The following is a 16,985-nucleotide window of genomic DNA, read 5'->3' as shown; positions in this document are numbered from 1 at the left end:
CCTTTCTTATTATCCTGCATGGCAATTAGGTTAACTAGGTGGCAACAATAACATCGTTATGGGAATAAATTTTGAAAGTAAATCACATTGGGAATATTTTTTAGGAAGAGTGTTATTTTGGCAAAAAACTCGTTTCCTGCGAGCCCTCTGGTTCGAGTGGTTTCTAAATATAAGCAGCTAACATCCATTGACCCGCAAAATCCACATCTGACTTTTAACAACTCCAGATTTATCTGCCCAAACTTTGAACACTGTGGCTAAGATTAGGATAGCATTTGACGACTAACTCAGTACTCAAGGTTCTTGGTAAATAAATTAGGACTTAAAAAAGTTGATCAAGTCTTAACTGTCCGTGACAATTTAGCTTCATGATGTTGCCTACCAGAACTTTAGTTTGTTTTATATTGAAGGTAAGGATATCTTTTTACGAAGTTAGAGTACCTTTTTCCAAAAACAATTCTAATTTAGTGATACTTTTCTAATTTAAAATATATATGCACGATCAATGAGGCACTATTATTCCTTCTTTTTTTTTTTTTTGGGAAAAAAACGCCAACGAGGCCACTCCTTTTATTTATTATGCTGAAAAAGAGATCCCAAGTATTCAACTGAAAGAATTTTTTTCTGATCTTCAATCAACATGATGGTTTTTCCATCTTAATTTGTATCTCTCTAATTTCCACTACCTTCGCGTGTGAAAATCAAATGAGGGACAAAAACTCACGGTTATTCCTAATCTGTCAAATGTGTGGTAGCCTGCTGACTTATTTTGGTGGCAGCAGTCTTCGTTTCTTGAAGGGCTGATATTTCTTCCACTGCCTAACTTAGGTTTGCTTGATTGAAGTTTGTTCCTAGCCGTTCTAGTAGACTATCCCACTAACGATGCAGGGAATACCACGTTCTTTCCATGCAATTCTTGTCTATATAAACTCTTGTTCCTCCATTACATCCACCCATCCAAATTTCAAACTTCCTCCAACTAATCCCTCATTCTTTCGTTCTTCAGCTTATAAAATTGAAAATTGGACCAGGGATTGAAATGAAGTGCGCAAAGATTTTAGTACTACTTGCAATGGTGATGGCGATGGCCTTGGCCATTACCATATCAGCAGCAGAAGCATCTAGAGACGAATCATTTCTTGGCAACAAGGAAGGCTCTGAAGTAGCTGATTCCTCTGAAATTTCTTCGTCTGAAGATGAAGCACCAATATCACTTCGTGGGACTAACCGCTTCCTTCCCCAAAAATATAGGGCCAAAATGACATGCAACAATTACCCCAGAGTATGCCACATAAGGGGGAGTCCTGGGCCAGATTGCTGCAAGAAGAAATGTGTGAATGTTTTAATTGACAGACTAAACTGTGGCATGTGCGGGAAGAAATGCAAGTACCCAGAGATCTGCTGCAAAGGAAGGTGCGTGAATCCATTGTCAGATAGGAGACACTGTGGAAGTTGCAGCAATAAGTGCAACAAAGGTAGCTTTTGTGTTTATGGAATGTGCAGCTACGCATAGAAATCGCAGCACTGATGCCACACATCTCTTATAAAGAAGACCGAAACCATTTATAGCTAGGCAACATGCATGTAATTAACTGACCATTGAAGCACTATTACTTGGTCCTAAATATTCGTTTGTGTATAAGGAATAATGAAGGAAAGCCTTCCCATAGTCTCTCAGGTTGGTTGTCTCTTCAATTGGTTATTTGTTTTCAATTTCCTATATGGGTATTTCCGTTGTAATTGCTTGCAATTTTCAAGTCATACGTAGAACATTATTTCAGAAATTCAAAGAAAGTATGAAATGATTTATTTTTAAATCCTGAACATGATCAAAAAAGGTGTTTTTACGCAAGAATTTGGAAAATTTAGAACTAAGCATCCAAAAGAAGTACTTTGACGAATCCTGACGTTATTTGAACTCAACCATAATATGAACAGCACAAACATCTAAAAGAATAACTTCTGATCCATGGTATTAGAGTTGGGCATTGGGTTTAATACTATGCATCAAAAATTTATGGTAAATTATCTAAAATTCTCATTTTCTTTTTAGTTTTTACAATATTACATTTTTGCCATTTATGAATTTTGTTGAATAGACAACACTTATGGTAAATGACCTAAAACATTAGCCCTTATTAGTCATTTCATAATAAAAATAAAAATATAATATAAACAATATACCAATAATCAAACTACTTGACTAGTGCTCGAGTAACACAAATGGATGTCTGAACTCGACTTGGTATGTGCATTGATCTACTCGAGTTCGAGTTTAAACTCAATCAAATCGAGTTTGAGTCGAGTATTGCTCGGGAGCAACTTGCAAGCAACTTAACTCGCTAGCAACCCTAATCCTAGTTGGTGCTAACAATACAACAAAATATTTTATTTACATTAACAAATTCAATAAACACTTTTCTCCCGAATGAATTCTTCTAACAATGACAAAATTTACTTGTTAACAATCAACGCGAGTAAAAACAAGCAACGCATAGTATATACTTTTGGTTGCGTGGCACAAGTTCAAACTCTTCTTTTTCGGGGCTTGTAGTAATGCATTACTCTTCTATTTTAGAGTAAATTTCCCTCCCAGTAACCACATTTGGTCCAATTGACTTTCTCCTAGTATAGGTCACTGTAACAGAAGTATAGATATTATTGATTGACAAAAAAATAATAAAAGGAAGTAAACAAATAAAAAAAAGTAAAAAATAAAAATAAAATTGACAGGTGTCGAATCTGTGTAATAATAATTACTAAAAAGTCCTAGTTACCACTACAATTAATTATAGAACAAATTCAAATACCGGAGTAGGGACCCTAGGTGTGCAATGGGTTACTTGATTCACCCTATTCCCGAAAAGTTTGCTTAGTCCGATATACCAAAATTGTCTATAAAAGTATTAAATTTGCGTACAATAGCAAGTAGGGTCGATTTCACAGGGAACGGATAGGAAGTTGTTTCTTTCCAAATCAATAGAACAAAATTGGGGGATATTTGATGGAGTGAAAATGAAAATAAAATAAACAAAATTCAAAAGCTAACTCAACGAGCACAATTTACTAAAAATAGTAATTAATAAAATTCTATCCAAAGGATCAAATTTTCAGGCACGGTCCAATTAAATGATCATCGATGCAAAGATATTTCATTCATCCGTCACTAGATTAGTTATAGTTATCAACAAGTTCTGACAACCAGTTCTTCCTTACTTTTTTGTTAGTTAAGGTACAATCATTAACTGCTTCTATAACTAGAAAACAACCCTAAATACGACCGTAGGAATTTAATTATCCAGTTGCATTAAAGTTAGAAGAACCCAACCCTAACTAATAAATACGTTAAGAGGGTTTATTTAAACTAGATCTTACGTTTCCCCAACATAAAGTTAATTATGGTGGTTGCCACCAATTGTTAACTAAACAAATAATTACGGATTTAATTTAATTAACGTGGCAGTAGGCTAAATTAAATTAAATATCCGGCCGTTGATACTCAATTAATAAAATATCCATGAACAATTAATCCAAGAAACGCACGAATAGTAACGAATCGGAAGAAATAATAAAAATTCGATTAGATCTCACAGATGTTATGGATCGCGCCTTCGCATCAACCTTTGGGTAGAGGAGAAACCTAGCCGCTCCTCATCATATCAATTTCACGTGATTTGATTGATTCCATTCACACAAACATCAAAGAATTGGGAACGATGAAGTAACGAAGAAAGCAAAAAGAAAAGTCTTGATTGTCTCTAGGTTTTTTTCTTTTTATTCATACTGAAGCAAAGTCAAGAAAAGCGAAAGTCTAATGGAAGTCGTACAAAAGCCAAAGTAGTGAGTAAATTCGTCTTACAGGGAAAACAAAACTAAAGCTAATCTTATTAATTTGACGTGAATTTGGCTTTTCCTTTTTCAGCCGCCGCCAGCAGAAGAGAAACGTCAATCATCCGTAGGGAAGAGTTAAAGTTAAAAACTCCTAAACCCACATGAATCTGGCTTTTTAGCCAATTCACCCAAAGTGGCCGCCGAAAAGAAAACATGAAGCGTCCGTCACTACTTCCTCTTGGAAAAGGGGTTTCAATTCCCTGCACCTCCACGGTCCACGTAAACCTGACTTCTTAATTGCTCTTCTGCTGCTATCAATCTCGCGGGTCCGGCTTTTAGGTGTATCTCCTCAATTTCTGACGTGGACATGTCATGAAATAAAGAGTCTTCTGGAAATTTGCCTCGTGAGAGCACTTTTTATACCAACCACCTACACTTTACGCAAATACCAAATATGGGTAAAATCTCAACACTTAGCACCGTATGTAACCAAAATTATGACCAAATAATAGCGCAAAATGTGCCCAATAGTTATTCTATCAAATCCCCCCACACCTAGACAATGCTTGTCCTCAAGCATTGCGAAGCTCAGAAATACAATCAAGAAGACAAAGGTCATGCAGTAATCTACACTAATACAAGCATCCCGCATTCCTGACAACGTCGCAAAAGTTAGAACACACCGAACAGGTAGTTATTCAAAGAGTATGAACAGGAATATTCGTCACCTACAAGAGAAGAACGCTCAAATCAACATCACGGAATGACATTATCATAGGTTTGCATATTTATCACATCTTCACCACTCAAAAGTGAACTAAATACACAAATCAAAGGGACTTTAATAGGGTTGTAATGGGGTTTAGCTGAAAGGCGGGATAAAAAGGTAAAGATATGGTGTAATGTGTCAAGAGAATGTCCGAAATCTACTACATAACCTCATGCTTTCCCAGGAAAACTTCACAAGTAGGGCGTTTCCATTTGCTATTCCTACTATGCAAGTGTCGCCAATTTTTTTTTTTTTTTGAACAGGCGGCTTGCAAGACGTGGGCACGCCTTGTAGGCTGGAGTCTTCTATTCACGAGCTCCTCTCTCTTTTTTTTTTTTTGAAAGAGAACGTTTTGCAAGGCGTGGGCACGCCCTATAAGCCGGAGTCTTCTATTCTCCAGCTTATTGACAATTTCTCCCCCCTTTCTATAAAAAATGCAGAGAAAGCTCGAGAAGGAAAGTTAAGAAAAACCTGCCCATGTTGGAGCGCTTGTGTACATATAATGGATATGACATATATTGCATGTATATGGTGTCTTTCCTTTGTTTAAGCCTAACGCAATCTATAGACATGCTTGTGTTGGTAATAGTTTGTAATGAGTATGTTGAAATCCATTGTCCCACACTGAAAGAGGATAAAGTGCATGTTGCCTATATATGAGTCATTGTCCTATTCCTTTACAAACTTGTTCCAACAATTAGTTTGGTGGGAAACTTATTTCAAGATATATAAAATCTTGACAAGGGCACTTGGGCACTTGGGGCACCTTGGGGCTTTCTGATAGGGTGTCAATCAGAGGTAGTTAATGGCGGTTGGCGGTTACATTTTGCAGACATATCTGTTAATTGGCTAACTACCTAAATACCTATTCAATAAGGATTGCATCCTCTGATAGTGTCTTGGACAGGTGCTTCAATTCTTTTAAATAGTAGGATTTCGACAGAATTAAATCACTTTTACTTTTCATTTGATAGTTCTTAGACTTTGTTGTATCCTAGAGGTAATTTGTCTAATAGAGGCAAATAACACCTTAAGGAAAGTGCTTTCACGCCTCAAAGTTTCTGTATTTGTCTAAGTATAGTTTTGTTATTTACTACAGTTTTTCTAACAATCTTAAGGTATTATTCTCAACAATGGAGTCAAGTTCTGAATCTGCGTTCAAAGTGATGAATCAGGACTTCGTGAAGTTGGACAGATTCGACAGCACTAACTTCTCCCGTTGGAAGGATAAGATGATGTTTTTCCTGACGGCTTTGAAGATTGCTTACGTTCTGGATCCTTCTCTTCCTGAAATTCCAGAACCTAAAGATGGTGATTCTGATGAAGTCAAGGTACAACACAGAAAACGCGCAGAGGACGAGTTGCTGTGCAGAGGACACATCATGAACACTCTTTCTGACCGCTTGTATGATCTGTATACTGCAGTCAAGTCGCCAAAGGAAATCTGGAATGCACTGGAATACAAGTATAATACGATGAAACAAGGTGCGGACAAATTTTTGATTATGCAATATAGCCAAGTATAATACACTTCTCTTATGGATCAGATTCATGATCTCCAAGTGATTGTGTCTAAGTTACATGATCTGAAAGTGGAGATATCTGAATCCTTGCAAGTTGGAGCAATTATAGCTAAACTTCCAACTAGTTGGAATGACTATAAGAAAAAGTTGCTCCATACTACTGAATCATTCACTATAGATCAGATTTTGAAACATTTGCGTATTGAAGAAGATACCAGAAATCTTCAAAAGAAGCAAATAGAATCTGATGTCTAAGTGAATGCTTTAAGTGAGAAGAATTCACAGAATTTTTCTGGTTCCAAAAGAAAGTCTCCAGAAGCAAGTACATCTAAGGACAAGAAGAAGAATAGAATCTGCTATAAGTGCGGCAAGAAGGGACATTACAAGCGTGAGTGCAAGGCAGATAGCAACAAAAAGCAAAATAAAGACAATGCCAAAAATGCAAATCTGGTTGAACAAGATGTTGCTGAGATTGTTGCAATGATTTCGCATTGGAACATTGGCATGATTTCTGAGTTGCATGTGGCTGCTGCAACCAAATCGTGTGACTGGTGGTATGATTCTGGTGCCACCGTGCATGTTTGTAATGATAAGTCCCAATTCAAGACTTATGAAGAAGTTCCTGATGGTCATAAAGTATTGATGGGAAACCATGATACAGCAAAGGTCATTGGCATAGGAAGTGTAGACTTGCAGTTTACTTCCGGAAAGAAACTTATACTGGCCAATGTACTTCATGTTCCAGAAATTAGGAAAAATCTTGTGTCGGCTGATGCCTTAAACAAAAAGGGGCTAAAGGCTGTGATAGAGTCTAATAAGGTTATCTTCTCTTTGAATGGTGTATTTGTTGGCAAGGGATACTCTTGTGATGGAATGTTCAAGTTATGTATCAATAAAAATAATGTTTCTGTGTATATTGTTGATGCTTCATATTCTCTTTGGCATGGTAGATTAGCGCATACTAATCATAAAACTTTACAGTTTATGTCTAAACATGGGCTGATTTCGTTCAAAGATAACGTTGAAAAAAGGTGTGAAACATGCATACAAGCAAAAATGACCAGATTACCTTTTCCTAAAGCAGAAAGAAACAATGAATTGTTAGATCTTGTTCATTCTGACGTTTGTGAATTTAATGGGTTTCTAACAAGAGGAGGAAATAAGTATTTCATCACATTCATTGATGATTATTCAAGATATGTGTATGTTTACTTGATGAAAACGAAAGATGAGTCATTTCATACGTTTAAGTGTTACAAAAATCTGGTTGAAAATCAACTAGGAAAGAAGATTAAAATTTTGAGAAGTGATAGAGGTGGGGAATATTTTCCTGCTGATTTTTCTCAATTTTGTGAAGAAAATGGGATTATACACCAAACTAGTGCACCTTATACTCCGCAACAAAATGGTTTGGCAGAAAGAAAAAATAGAACTTTAGAAAATATGGTAAATGCCATGATTATAAGTTCTGGACTGCCTAAAAATCTGTGGGGAGAGGCCTTACTGGCTGCTTGTCACGTACATAATCGAGTAACTTCGCTTAAATCCAAAGTATCACCATATGAATTCGCTTAAATCCAAGGTATCACCATATGAATTATGGAAAGGTAGAAAACCAAACTTGAAGTATTTTCGAGTTTGGGGTTGTATAGCCTTTTATAGAGTCCCTGATCATAAAAGGACAAAATTGGGACCTCGAGCACTTAAAAGTGTGTTTGTAGGCTATGCTGAAAATTCAAAAGCATATCGATTGCTAGATTTAGATTCTAACGTCATTGTGGAATCTAGAGATGTCGAATTTTTAGAAGATAAATTTCTTTATAATTCGACAATGAGTACAGATCCAAGCCAAGAGCCACCGCCTGTTTCCAATGCTAGACCCTCCAATAATAATAAAAGGGATGCAGGGGACATTCCAAGTGAATTAAGGAGGAGTCAAAGGCAACGGAAAGAAAAACATTTATCCTCTGATTTTATAGATTCACAAGCTATTGTTTTCCTAGTTGAAGGCGATAGACAGTTTCTACTTGACAAGATTCCTGTCTTGTTAACTGTAGAAGATGATCCTAAAACTTTTAGTGAAGCTATGAAATCGAGAGATGCATCGTTTTGGAGAGAGGCAATTAATGATGAAATGGATTCATTATTGAGTAATAATACTTGGATCCTAGTTGATTTGCCTCCGGGTTCTAAACCAATTGGCTGTAAGTGGGTATTTCGAAGGAAATACGCTACTGATGGATCTGTACAAACTTTCAAGGCAAGATTAGTAGCAAAAGGATTTAGGCAAAAGGAGGGAATCGATTATTTTGATACTTATGCACCAGTAGCTAGAATTATATCTATAAGAGTACTATTAGCATTGGCTTCAATGTTTGATTTGTGTGTACATTAGATGGATGTGAAAACGGCCTTTTTAAATGGTGACTTAAATGAAGAAGTGTATATGGATCAACCAGAAGGTTTTGTTCTACCAGGAAATGAAAAGAAAGTTTGCAAACTAATAAGGTCTTTGTATGGTCTAAAACAAGCACCTAAACAGTGGCATCAAAAGTTTGAATCTGCTATACTCTCTAATGGTTTTAAATATAATAATGCTGATAAGTGTATTTATTCCAAGTTTACTAGAGAGTATGGTGTGATAATCTGTCTATATGTAAATGACATGCTAATTGTTGGTACTAATTACAAAGGCGTTGAAGAAACTAAGAAGTATTTGTCTTCTATATTCAATATGAAAGATCTTGGAGAAGTAGATACTATCTTAGGAATTAAAGTTAAGAGATATAGTGGGGGCTATTCTTTAAGTCTATCTCATTATGTTGAGAAAGTTTTGAACAAGTATCAACATTTGAAGGTAAAAGAAGTAAGCACTCCTTATGATCCTAACTTTAAGTTGTTTGAAAATTCTGGAAAGCCGATTGCTCAATTAGAGTATGCTAGTGCAATTGGTAGCCTAATGTATGCTACACATTGTACTAGGCCAGATATTTCATATGCAGTTTGTAGACTCGCTAGATACACTAAGAATCCTGGTATAGAGCATTGGAAAGCTATAGGTAGAGTGCTTGGATACCTTAAAAGGACAAAAGATTTAGAGCTTTCCTATAACAAATTTCCGGCTGTACTTGAAGGTTATTCCGATGCAAGTTGGGTAACCAGTGTATGTGACAAAGTGTCTACTTCTGGATGGATTTTTATGTTGGGTGGAGGAGCTATTTCTTGGGCATCAAAGAAACAAACAGTCATAACTCATTCCACCATGGAGGCTGAATCTGTAGCCTTAGCAGCTGCATGCAAAGAGGCCGAATGGCTAAGAAACTTACTGTTAGACATCGAGTTGTGGCCAAAACCGATGCCAGCCATTTCTTTGCATTGTGATAGCGAAGCCACTATGTCTAGAGCGTTAAATAGAATATATAACGGCAAATCTAGACATATAAGTCTAAGACATGAATATGTCAGACAATTATTGAATGATGGCATAGTCACAGTAGTGTATGTTAGATCATTCAACAATTTGGCGGATCCATTCACTAAAGCTCTCTCGAGAGATGTAGTGAAAGCAACGTCATTGGGAATGGGGTTAAAACCCATTGTCTAAAACCACTAGTAATGGTAACCCAACCTCTCTTCTAGCACTAACACTAGGTGAAAGGTTTAAAGGGTAATAACAAGTTACTAATAAGTGGTTGTGAGCACTAGAAATTGTATCATACCATTCCAAGGTACTAGTGCAGTTTGATACATAAGAGGCTGAGTATCATACTCTTAATGAAGTTAAATATGGTTTCATAGTGCCTTGGTAATAAAAGCTAGAAATGTACTTCACCTATATGATCATGGGAGTGGTGCCGCTCCCAGCAAAAGTGGGGGTTTTCTTTTGTAAATGATCATGAATCTAGGATGGAGCACACGGCCGGTAAAAGTGCTAAAATCATTTCGTGAACTATTCTCCGAAAAGATTATAATCTTGTGTGTGCTATTTCTGTTTTAACTTTAAAGTTATGGTTTAAGCAATATAGCCACCATAACTTGTTAGAACAAGTGAAATATTTACACTAAGAGAAGGGTTTAAGTTCACAAACACCTTTCTCTATGCAAGATAATATGAGTACTGATTTGATTTCATTACAAACTAAGTGGGGGATTGTTGGTAATAGTTTGTAATGAGTATGTTGAAATCCATTGTCCCACATTGAAAGAGGATAAAGTGCATGTTGCCTATATATGAGTCATTGTCCTATTCCTTTACAAACTTGTTCCAACAATTAGTTTGGAGGGAAAGTTTGGTGGGAAACTTATTTCAAGATATATAAAATCTTGACAAGGGCACTTGGGCACTTGGATTGGCTAACTACCTAAACACCTATTCAATAAGGATTGCATCCTCTGATAGTGTCTTGGACAGGTGTTTCAATTCTTTTAAATAGTAGGATTTCGACAGAATTAAATCACTTTTACTTTTCATTTGATAGTTCTTAGACTTTGTTGTATCCTAGAGGTAATTTATCTAATAGAGGTAAATAACACCTTAAGGAAAGTGCTTTCACACCTCAAAGTCTCTGTATTTGTCTAAGTATAGTTTTGTTATTTACTACAGTTTTTCTAACAGCTTGTTGAAGAACAAAAGGAAAATGGATGTAAAAATCGATGACCAAATTCGTATTATACTAAGTAGATTTTGAGTTATAATGTTCCCTTCTTATTCAAAAACTTTTCCTTTTTAACTTTGACAAAAGAAGATCTTTTTCCTTTTATATTGTTGAAGGTGGCATTATTCTGAAGTTCATAAAATGACGTACGAAGTGGATTTCTTCTAATAATCATATTTACTTTTTCAACATATTTGCAAATAATTTAGTCGTTTGAGGAGTACAGTCCTTTCTATATAATGCTTCCGTTTCGCTACTTGATGCACCTATACGAATAAATGTAATTAAGGTAAAATCTAGGGTTATTATGAGTTTCAATGTACGTATATAACATATAAGCAAGCATATATCATTTTATTGAAAAAATTTAATAATATGACGTCACTAAGAAGCATAAGGCTGCTAGAAGAAGACATAAATAAATACTTAGATATTAGTTTGGTGAGTCAAATAGAGTACCTTAATTTGAGGGATGAGTGATGAAGATTTTTTTTTAAATAAACTTCTAATCTTCCTGCTAGGTATATATATAAATGCCATGACGTTTATATGCATCGCATGATATATATGTGTGTATATGCGCTTTTGGCAACGAAGTCTTTAGAAATCAATTCATAATCTGCCCAAAAAGATAAATTATGATTATTGGATTGAATAACATGCATTTTAAACATGGGAACATATCCTATTTATTGACCCATCCATCTCCCAAATTCTCAATTTCCTCGGCAATGGCCAAGTCTGGTGCATTCTTCCTAGCGGTTTCATGGACAATCTTGATAGATGGATTTTTTTTTGAGGGTTTGGTATATGGATTTCAACCCCTTCAAGCTCAAAAAATACATAGTATTCCTCAAAATAATACCAATTCCAAAACTCAGACCCTTAATGCAATTGATTCTTGTTGGAGATCAAACCCAAAATGGGATTCAAATCGCCAAGCTTTGGCTAATTGTGCTAAAGGTTTTGGAAGTGATGCCCTTGGAGGGAAGAATGGTAGGATATATGTTGTCACCGACCCCTCTGATGACCCTATAAATCCCAAGCCAGGTACACTCAGATTTGGTGCCATCCAATATGAACCGTTATGGATCATTTTTCAAAGAGACATGGTCCTTAAGCTGGAGAACGAGCTGATAATGAATAGTTACAAGACTATAGATGGAAGAGGAGTCAAAGTTGAGATTGCAAATGGACCGTGCATCACAATTCAAAATGTCAGCCATGTTATTATTCATGGGATTAGCATCCATAGCTGCACGCTAGGGAAACGGGGGCTGGTTCGAAGCACCCCAGATCACGTCGGCCTCAGATTGGGTTCTGATGGAGATGCAATTACTGTATTCACATCTTCTCATGTTTGGATTGATCACAACTATTTAGCTAATTGTGCGGACGGCCTCGTGGATGTAGTCAGTGGTTCGACATCTGTGACTATCTCCAACAATTACTACACTCAGCATGAGGAGGTGACGAATGTAGTACTTCATGGCTTTTTTTTTTAATTCTTTTTAAATTTGGGTTCAATTATCTGAAATTGATGGTTTAGAAATCGATGATACATTAGATTAAGAGTTTGAAATTAATGGTATCATCAGTTAGATTTCAGTTGGGCTCAGCTTTTGACATTTGTTCCCAAGGACCATGCTATGAGCTTACATTGAATATGATTTTCAGGTGATGCTTTTTGGACATCGAGATGGCAATATTGAGGACCAAATTATGAAGGTGACCGTTGTATTTAACCATTTTGGTTATGGATTAGTTCAAAGAATTCCAAGGTACATTTTAGAGGGATAATGCGAATAATGCAGTCATTTGCAATTTCGCAGGAAGTTATTGATAATTTATCCTATAAACCTTCCTTCCGTTTGGTAACTGATCCACTCTCAATGGCCCAATGGATTGCATGGACAAATCATGTATAGGGTTAGGGTCGGCTATGCTCATGTAGCAAACAATTTCTACGAGCCGTGGCTTTTCTACGCGATTGGTGGAAGCTCAAATCCAACAATACTTAGCGAGGGGAATTACTTTATAGCTCCAAACCGTACTGATACCAAACAAGTACGCAAATTACTACTTCATAGCAACTTATCGTTTCAACCCAAAAAAAAAACCCACTACTTCATAGTTTTGTTTTGTATGACAAATGTTTTAATAGTAATAGATTGACGTAAGATTATGCAATTATTTTGGTAGGTTACCAGGAGAGACAATGCTGGTGGTCCGAACAACTGGAAGAATTGGAATTGGAGATCCCTCGACGATGTGTTTGTGAATGGGGCTTATTTTGTTCAGTCTGGAAATGGAAGCTGCTACCCTAATTATAATGGATCTCAAGTATTTACTGTGGCTTCAGGAGATTTGGTTCCTTCTTTGACATCGGATGCAGGTCCCCTCAAATGTTATCCTGGACTGGCGTGCTGATTTTTGAATCGATTACTTAGATCAATAGTCATATCAATTATAGGCCTTTTCTTGGCTGTGATATACCATGAGTCAAAACAAAAGTTACAGTTATGTTAATTTGAGGGTGCAAGCAAACAGCAGCTTAGCTAGCCATAGAATTCAAAGAGAATTGGTTAAGAAGTCCGTGCTTCAACCAAGAATCAAATATAATATCACATGCAAATTATCCCCATAAAATTATTTCCTCCTGTCGCATTCGCGTTCTTGATGCATATACTGCAACGGACTCGAATCATTGAGTACTTAATATGAATTAAACACTCAAGAAAATAGTGTGTTGGTACTTGTTACAGCCCAATTTGAAAACTAGAGTTGTATTTTGCATTTGATTCACTAATTTTTCTTTGCGTTGCTGCATCTCAAAAGAGCGTACTGTGGCACATCTATTGCTACTAGACATGCTACACAAAACCTTTCCCAGAATTAACACTTCCAGTCATATACTACATCATGGTTTTATGATAGTAAACAAAAGAACAAAATAAAAATGGCTTTGAATTAGCTAGAGTACCTGAAGATGTTGCAGTAGGCAGTAGTGCTTCGTAATCTCTAGGTCAACTTATCTTTATATCTCGTGCCATCACGTTCATCTAAAGCTTTAGAAAATCAAGCCGAAATCCTCCTAAACAACTTATTAATCATTTCCTGACGAATGCTCTAAACATGGTGACCACCTCCTTAACCATTTCGCAGTTGACATGCTAGCTATTTGTTCTCCTTCCATCTCCCAAATTCGATCTCTAACCTCAGCCATGGCAAATTCTAGTTTCTTGCTACTGCTTTCATGGATCTTAATCTGTTGTTTTTCAACCTTTCAAGCTCATAAAATTCATATCACTCCATATAAAACTACTCCGACAAATTTTAATCCCATAAGTCCATATTATCCCCAAAAGAAAGCCATGAACATAATTGATTCTTGTTGGAGATGGAACCCAAAATGGGCTTCAAATCGACAAGCCTTGGCTGATTGTGCTAGAGGGTTCGGAAACGCTGCTTTAGGAGGGAAGAACGGCGCCATATATGTTGTCACTGACACGTCCGATGACCCAATAAATCCTAAACCAGGTACACTTCGATATGGCGTTACCCAAGATAAACCCCTATGGATCATTTTCCAAAGAGACATGGTCCTCAAGCTGGAGAATGAGCTGATGGTGAACAGCTATAAGACTATTGATGGAAGGGGTGTCAAAGTTGAGATTGCCAATGGACCTTGCATCACTATTGAAGGTGTCAGCCATGTTATTATTCATGGGATCAGCATACACGACTGTAAACCTGGAAAACGTGGTATGGTCCGAAGTAGTCTGAATCATGTTGGAGAGAGAACGGGTTCTGATGGAGATGCAATTGCTGTATTTGCATCTTCTAATATTTGGATTGACCACTGCTATTTGGCTCGTTGCACCGATGGTCTTATTGACATAATCCATGCATCAACTTCCATTACTGTCTCAAACAATTACTTCACTCAGCATGACAAGGTGATCAAGAACATCTTTTATCATGATTTTCTTTTTGCCTTTTCTATTTAAGTACTTTAGCTGGCATGAAAGGAATTAAAATATCATGTTAAGTATATGATGAAAAGTCTGAGAATGGGAAAGTCTATGCTAGGGAGTCCAGTAGCTTGCCATTTCCACCAAAAAAGAATGGGGCCATTCTCACTAAAAATTCTTTAGCATACACTTCGAAAATGGAATTTCATTAATTGATCATCGATGAGTGAGATGTTGTCGTCTGGATGAATTTCAGGTGATGCTGCTTGGGCATCAAGATGGCTATACTGCAGACAAAGTTATGAAGGTGACAGTGGCATTCAACCATTTTGGTCCTGGATTAGTCCAAAGGATGCCAAGGTAGACGAGTTCCAGCCATCCATCAATTCGAAGTCTTCTAAAAGCATTTAAATGGATTAGTCAATCATTGCATGTTTGAGAACTGATTCAATTTCTTGGACCCATTGCTTGATTTCAGGGTTAGGTACGGCTATGCTCATGTAGCAAACAATAGGTATGACCAGTGGCTTATGTATGCAATTGGTGGAAGCTCAAATCCAACAATATTAAGCAACGGAAATTACTTTATAGCTTCAAAAAATCCCGACTCTAAACAGGTGCAGAAAAGTCTAGCTCCCCAATTTCGTAAGTAGCTCTGTATGAATACATCTACTAAAAAAATGATGCAATCTGTTGTGCAATTATTTTGATAGGTTACCAAAAGAGACATTGAAGGGGGTCCAGGAGTTTGGAAGAATTGGAAATGGAGAACCTCTAAGGATGTCTTTCTTAATGGGGCTTACTTTGTTCAATCTGGACTGGGAAGCTGCTCTCCTCTTTATTCTGCGTCTCAATTATTTTCTGTTGCTTCAGGATTCTTGGTTCCTTCTTTGACTTCGGATGCTGGTCCTCTCAATTGTCATCCTGGAGAGGCATGCTGATTTAGACCGATTTAAATTTAAAAAATCATATTATTGAAATATTGCACCCTTTTATTTTTCCTCCTTTAAAAGTAAGCATCTTCTGTAATAGACGAAAAGAACTCGGATTGTTGTGGGAGGGTTCCAAGGAGATTAGAAGGAGAAAAGAATGAAAGCTTATAGTATGGATTATAAAAATTATGTACCACATGCATGGCATTTGCTAAATATTACAAACCAAATCTTTAAAGAAAAATGATAATTCTTTTATATCTCTAATTACTTTGTTCCATCAAGTATCACCTGCTTCTTTTGCTAGCCTAGCAAAAGAAAAGGAATGAGCAATCGAGATTCAGAAATGTCATGAAAATTTGAAGTACAGTATACAGAATCTGGAGAAAAAAAACTAAATATAGAAAATCACAAAAAAAAAAAAAGAAAATAGGTACAACAAAAGTCATGTGGGACTATATTGATGGTGAAAAGAATTTTTTCGAAAGCATGCATCCAGTAATTTTGTGATTCAAGTAACCCAAAAAAAAAATTTGTGTGACTATGAGAATACTAATCAATGACAGAGAGACAGAAAAAAAGTAGAGAAAAAATAATCAAAAGCGAATTAGAAAAAGGAGGTACTCGGATAAAGATTAAAAGAGAGGAAGTTTTTGATGGTCAAGAAAATGAAAAAAAAATTCTATTTCTTGTTTCTGTAAAATGTGGAAAATATATAATCTTATAATCATCACATTGAACGATGATAAATGTCAAACAATCATAGATTTAAGATACAACTATCAAACTGGAGGAGTTTTAGGAAACTAATAAACTAGAGAGGAGAAAAAATATATGGGAAAGAAAGATGATTATCATGGTTTTAAGAATTGGAGAGAGAAAAGACAGAATTGAACTCAAAAAATTTTAATTCATAAGATCTAAACTTTAATCATTAGACCAAAATATTATTAATATTTATTGATTGAATCTATCAACAGCGTAGATAAAGATTAGAAAAGTTGGTGCAGCTAACTCTTATGAGGAAGGGCAAATTCCACTCTATCCCCTTGTGGTTTAGTATTTTTTTACATAACCCTCCATGGTTTTCAAAACTATATATAACCCCTTTATGGTTTGAATTAAAGTATCAAAATGACGGGAATAATCATTCATAACGGAATCACCTAAAATGTCAAAAATATCCTTATGTAAAGTTGAACATTATTTATTAATCAAGGGGGGTTATGTGTATATTTTTAAAACTATAAGAGGATTATATGGTAAAGTATTAAATCATAAGGGGGTTATATGGTAAAATA

General features: G+C 36.1%; 4 protein-coding genes across 4 annotated transcripts; all 4 read left to right on the top strand.

Annotated features, from left to right (window-relative positions):
• Nucleotides 1-974: 974 nt before the first annotated feature.
• Nucleotides 975-1,817, top strand: LOC113709011 (uncharacterized). Its single transcript, XM_027231763.2, has one exon. It carries the CDS (start codon nt 1,040-1,042, stop codon nt 1,511-1,513), a length of 474 nt encoding a protein of 157 aa, XP_027087564.2. The 5' UTR covers nt 975-1,039; the 3' UTR covers nt 1,514-1,817.
• Nucleotides 1,818-5,733: 3,916 nt separating this feature from the next.
• LOC140014255 (uncharacterized) lies at nt 5,734-8,518 on the top strand. Its single transcript, XM_072064698.1, has 3 exons — nt 5,734-6,085; nt 6,380-7,069; nt 7,845-8,518. Exons 1-3 carry the CDS (start codon nt 5,734-5,736, stop codon nt 8,516-8,518), a joined length of 1,716 nt encoding a protein of 571 aa, XP_071920799.1.
• Nucleotides 8,519-11,509: 2,991 nt separating this feature from the next.
• Nucleotides 11,510-13,208, top strand: LOC113709013 (putative pectate lyase 2). The gene is made up of 4 exons (XM_027231764.1): nt 11,510-12,247; nt 12,456-12,559; nt 12,707-12,845; nt 12,981-13,208. The coding sequence occupies exons 1-4, from the start codon at nt 11,510-11,512 to the stop codon at nt 13,206-13,208; spliced, it is 1,209 nt and encodes a 402-aa protein (XP_027087565.1).
• Nucleotides 13,209-14,002: 794 nt separating this feature from the next.
• LOC113707713 (putative pectate lyase 2) lies at nt 14,003-15,693 on the top strand. Its single transcript, XM_027230003.1, has 4 exons — nt 14,003-14,737; nt 15,009-15,112; nt 15,231-15,369; nt 15,466-15,693. Exons 1-4 carry the CDS (start codon nt 14,003-14,005, stop codon nt 15,691-15,693), a joined length of 1,206 nt encoding a protein of 401 aa, XP_027085804.1.
• Nucleotides 15,694-16,985: the final 1,292 nt, after the last annotated feature.

The sequence above is a fragment of the Coffea arabica genome, chromosome 9c (assembly GCF_036785885.1).
Source record: "Coffea arabica cultivar ET-39 chromosome 9c, Coffea Arabica ET-39 HiFi, whole genome shotgun sequence".
Lineage (NCBI taxonomy): Eukaryota > Viridiplantae > Streptophyta > Magnoliopsida > Gentianales > Rubiaceae > Coffea > Coffea arabica.
This window is presented reverse-complemented; position numbering and strand designations above follow the sequence as displayed.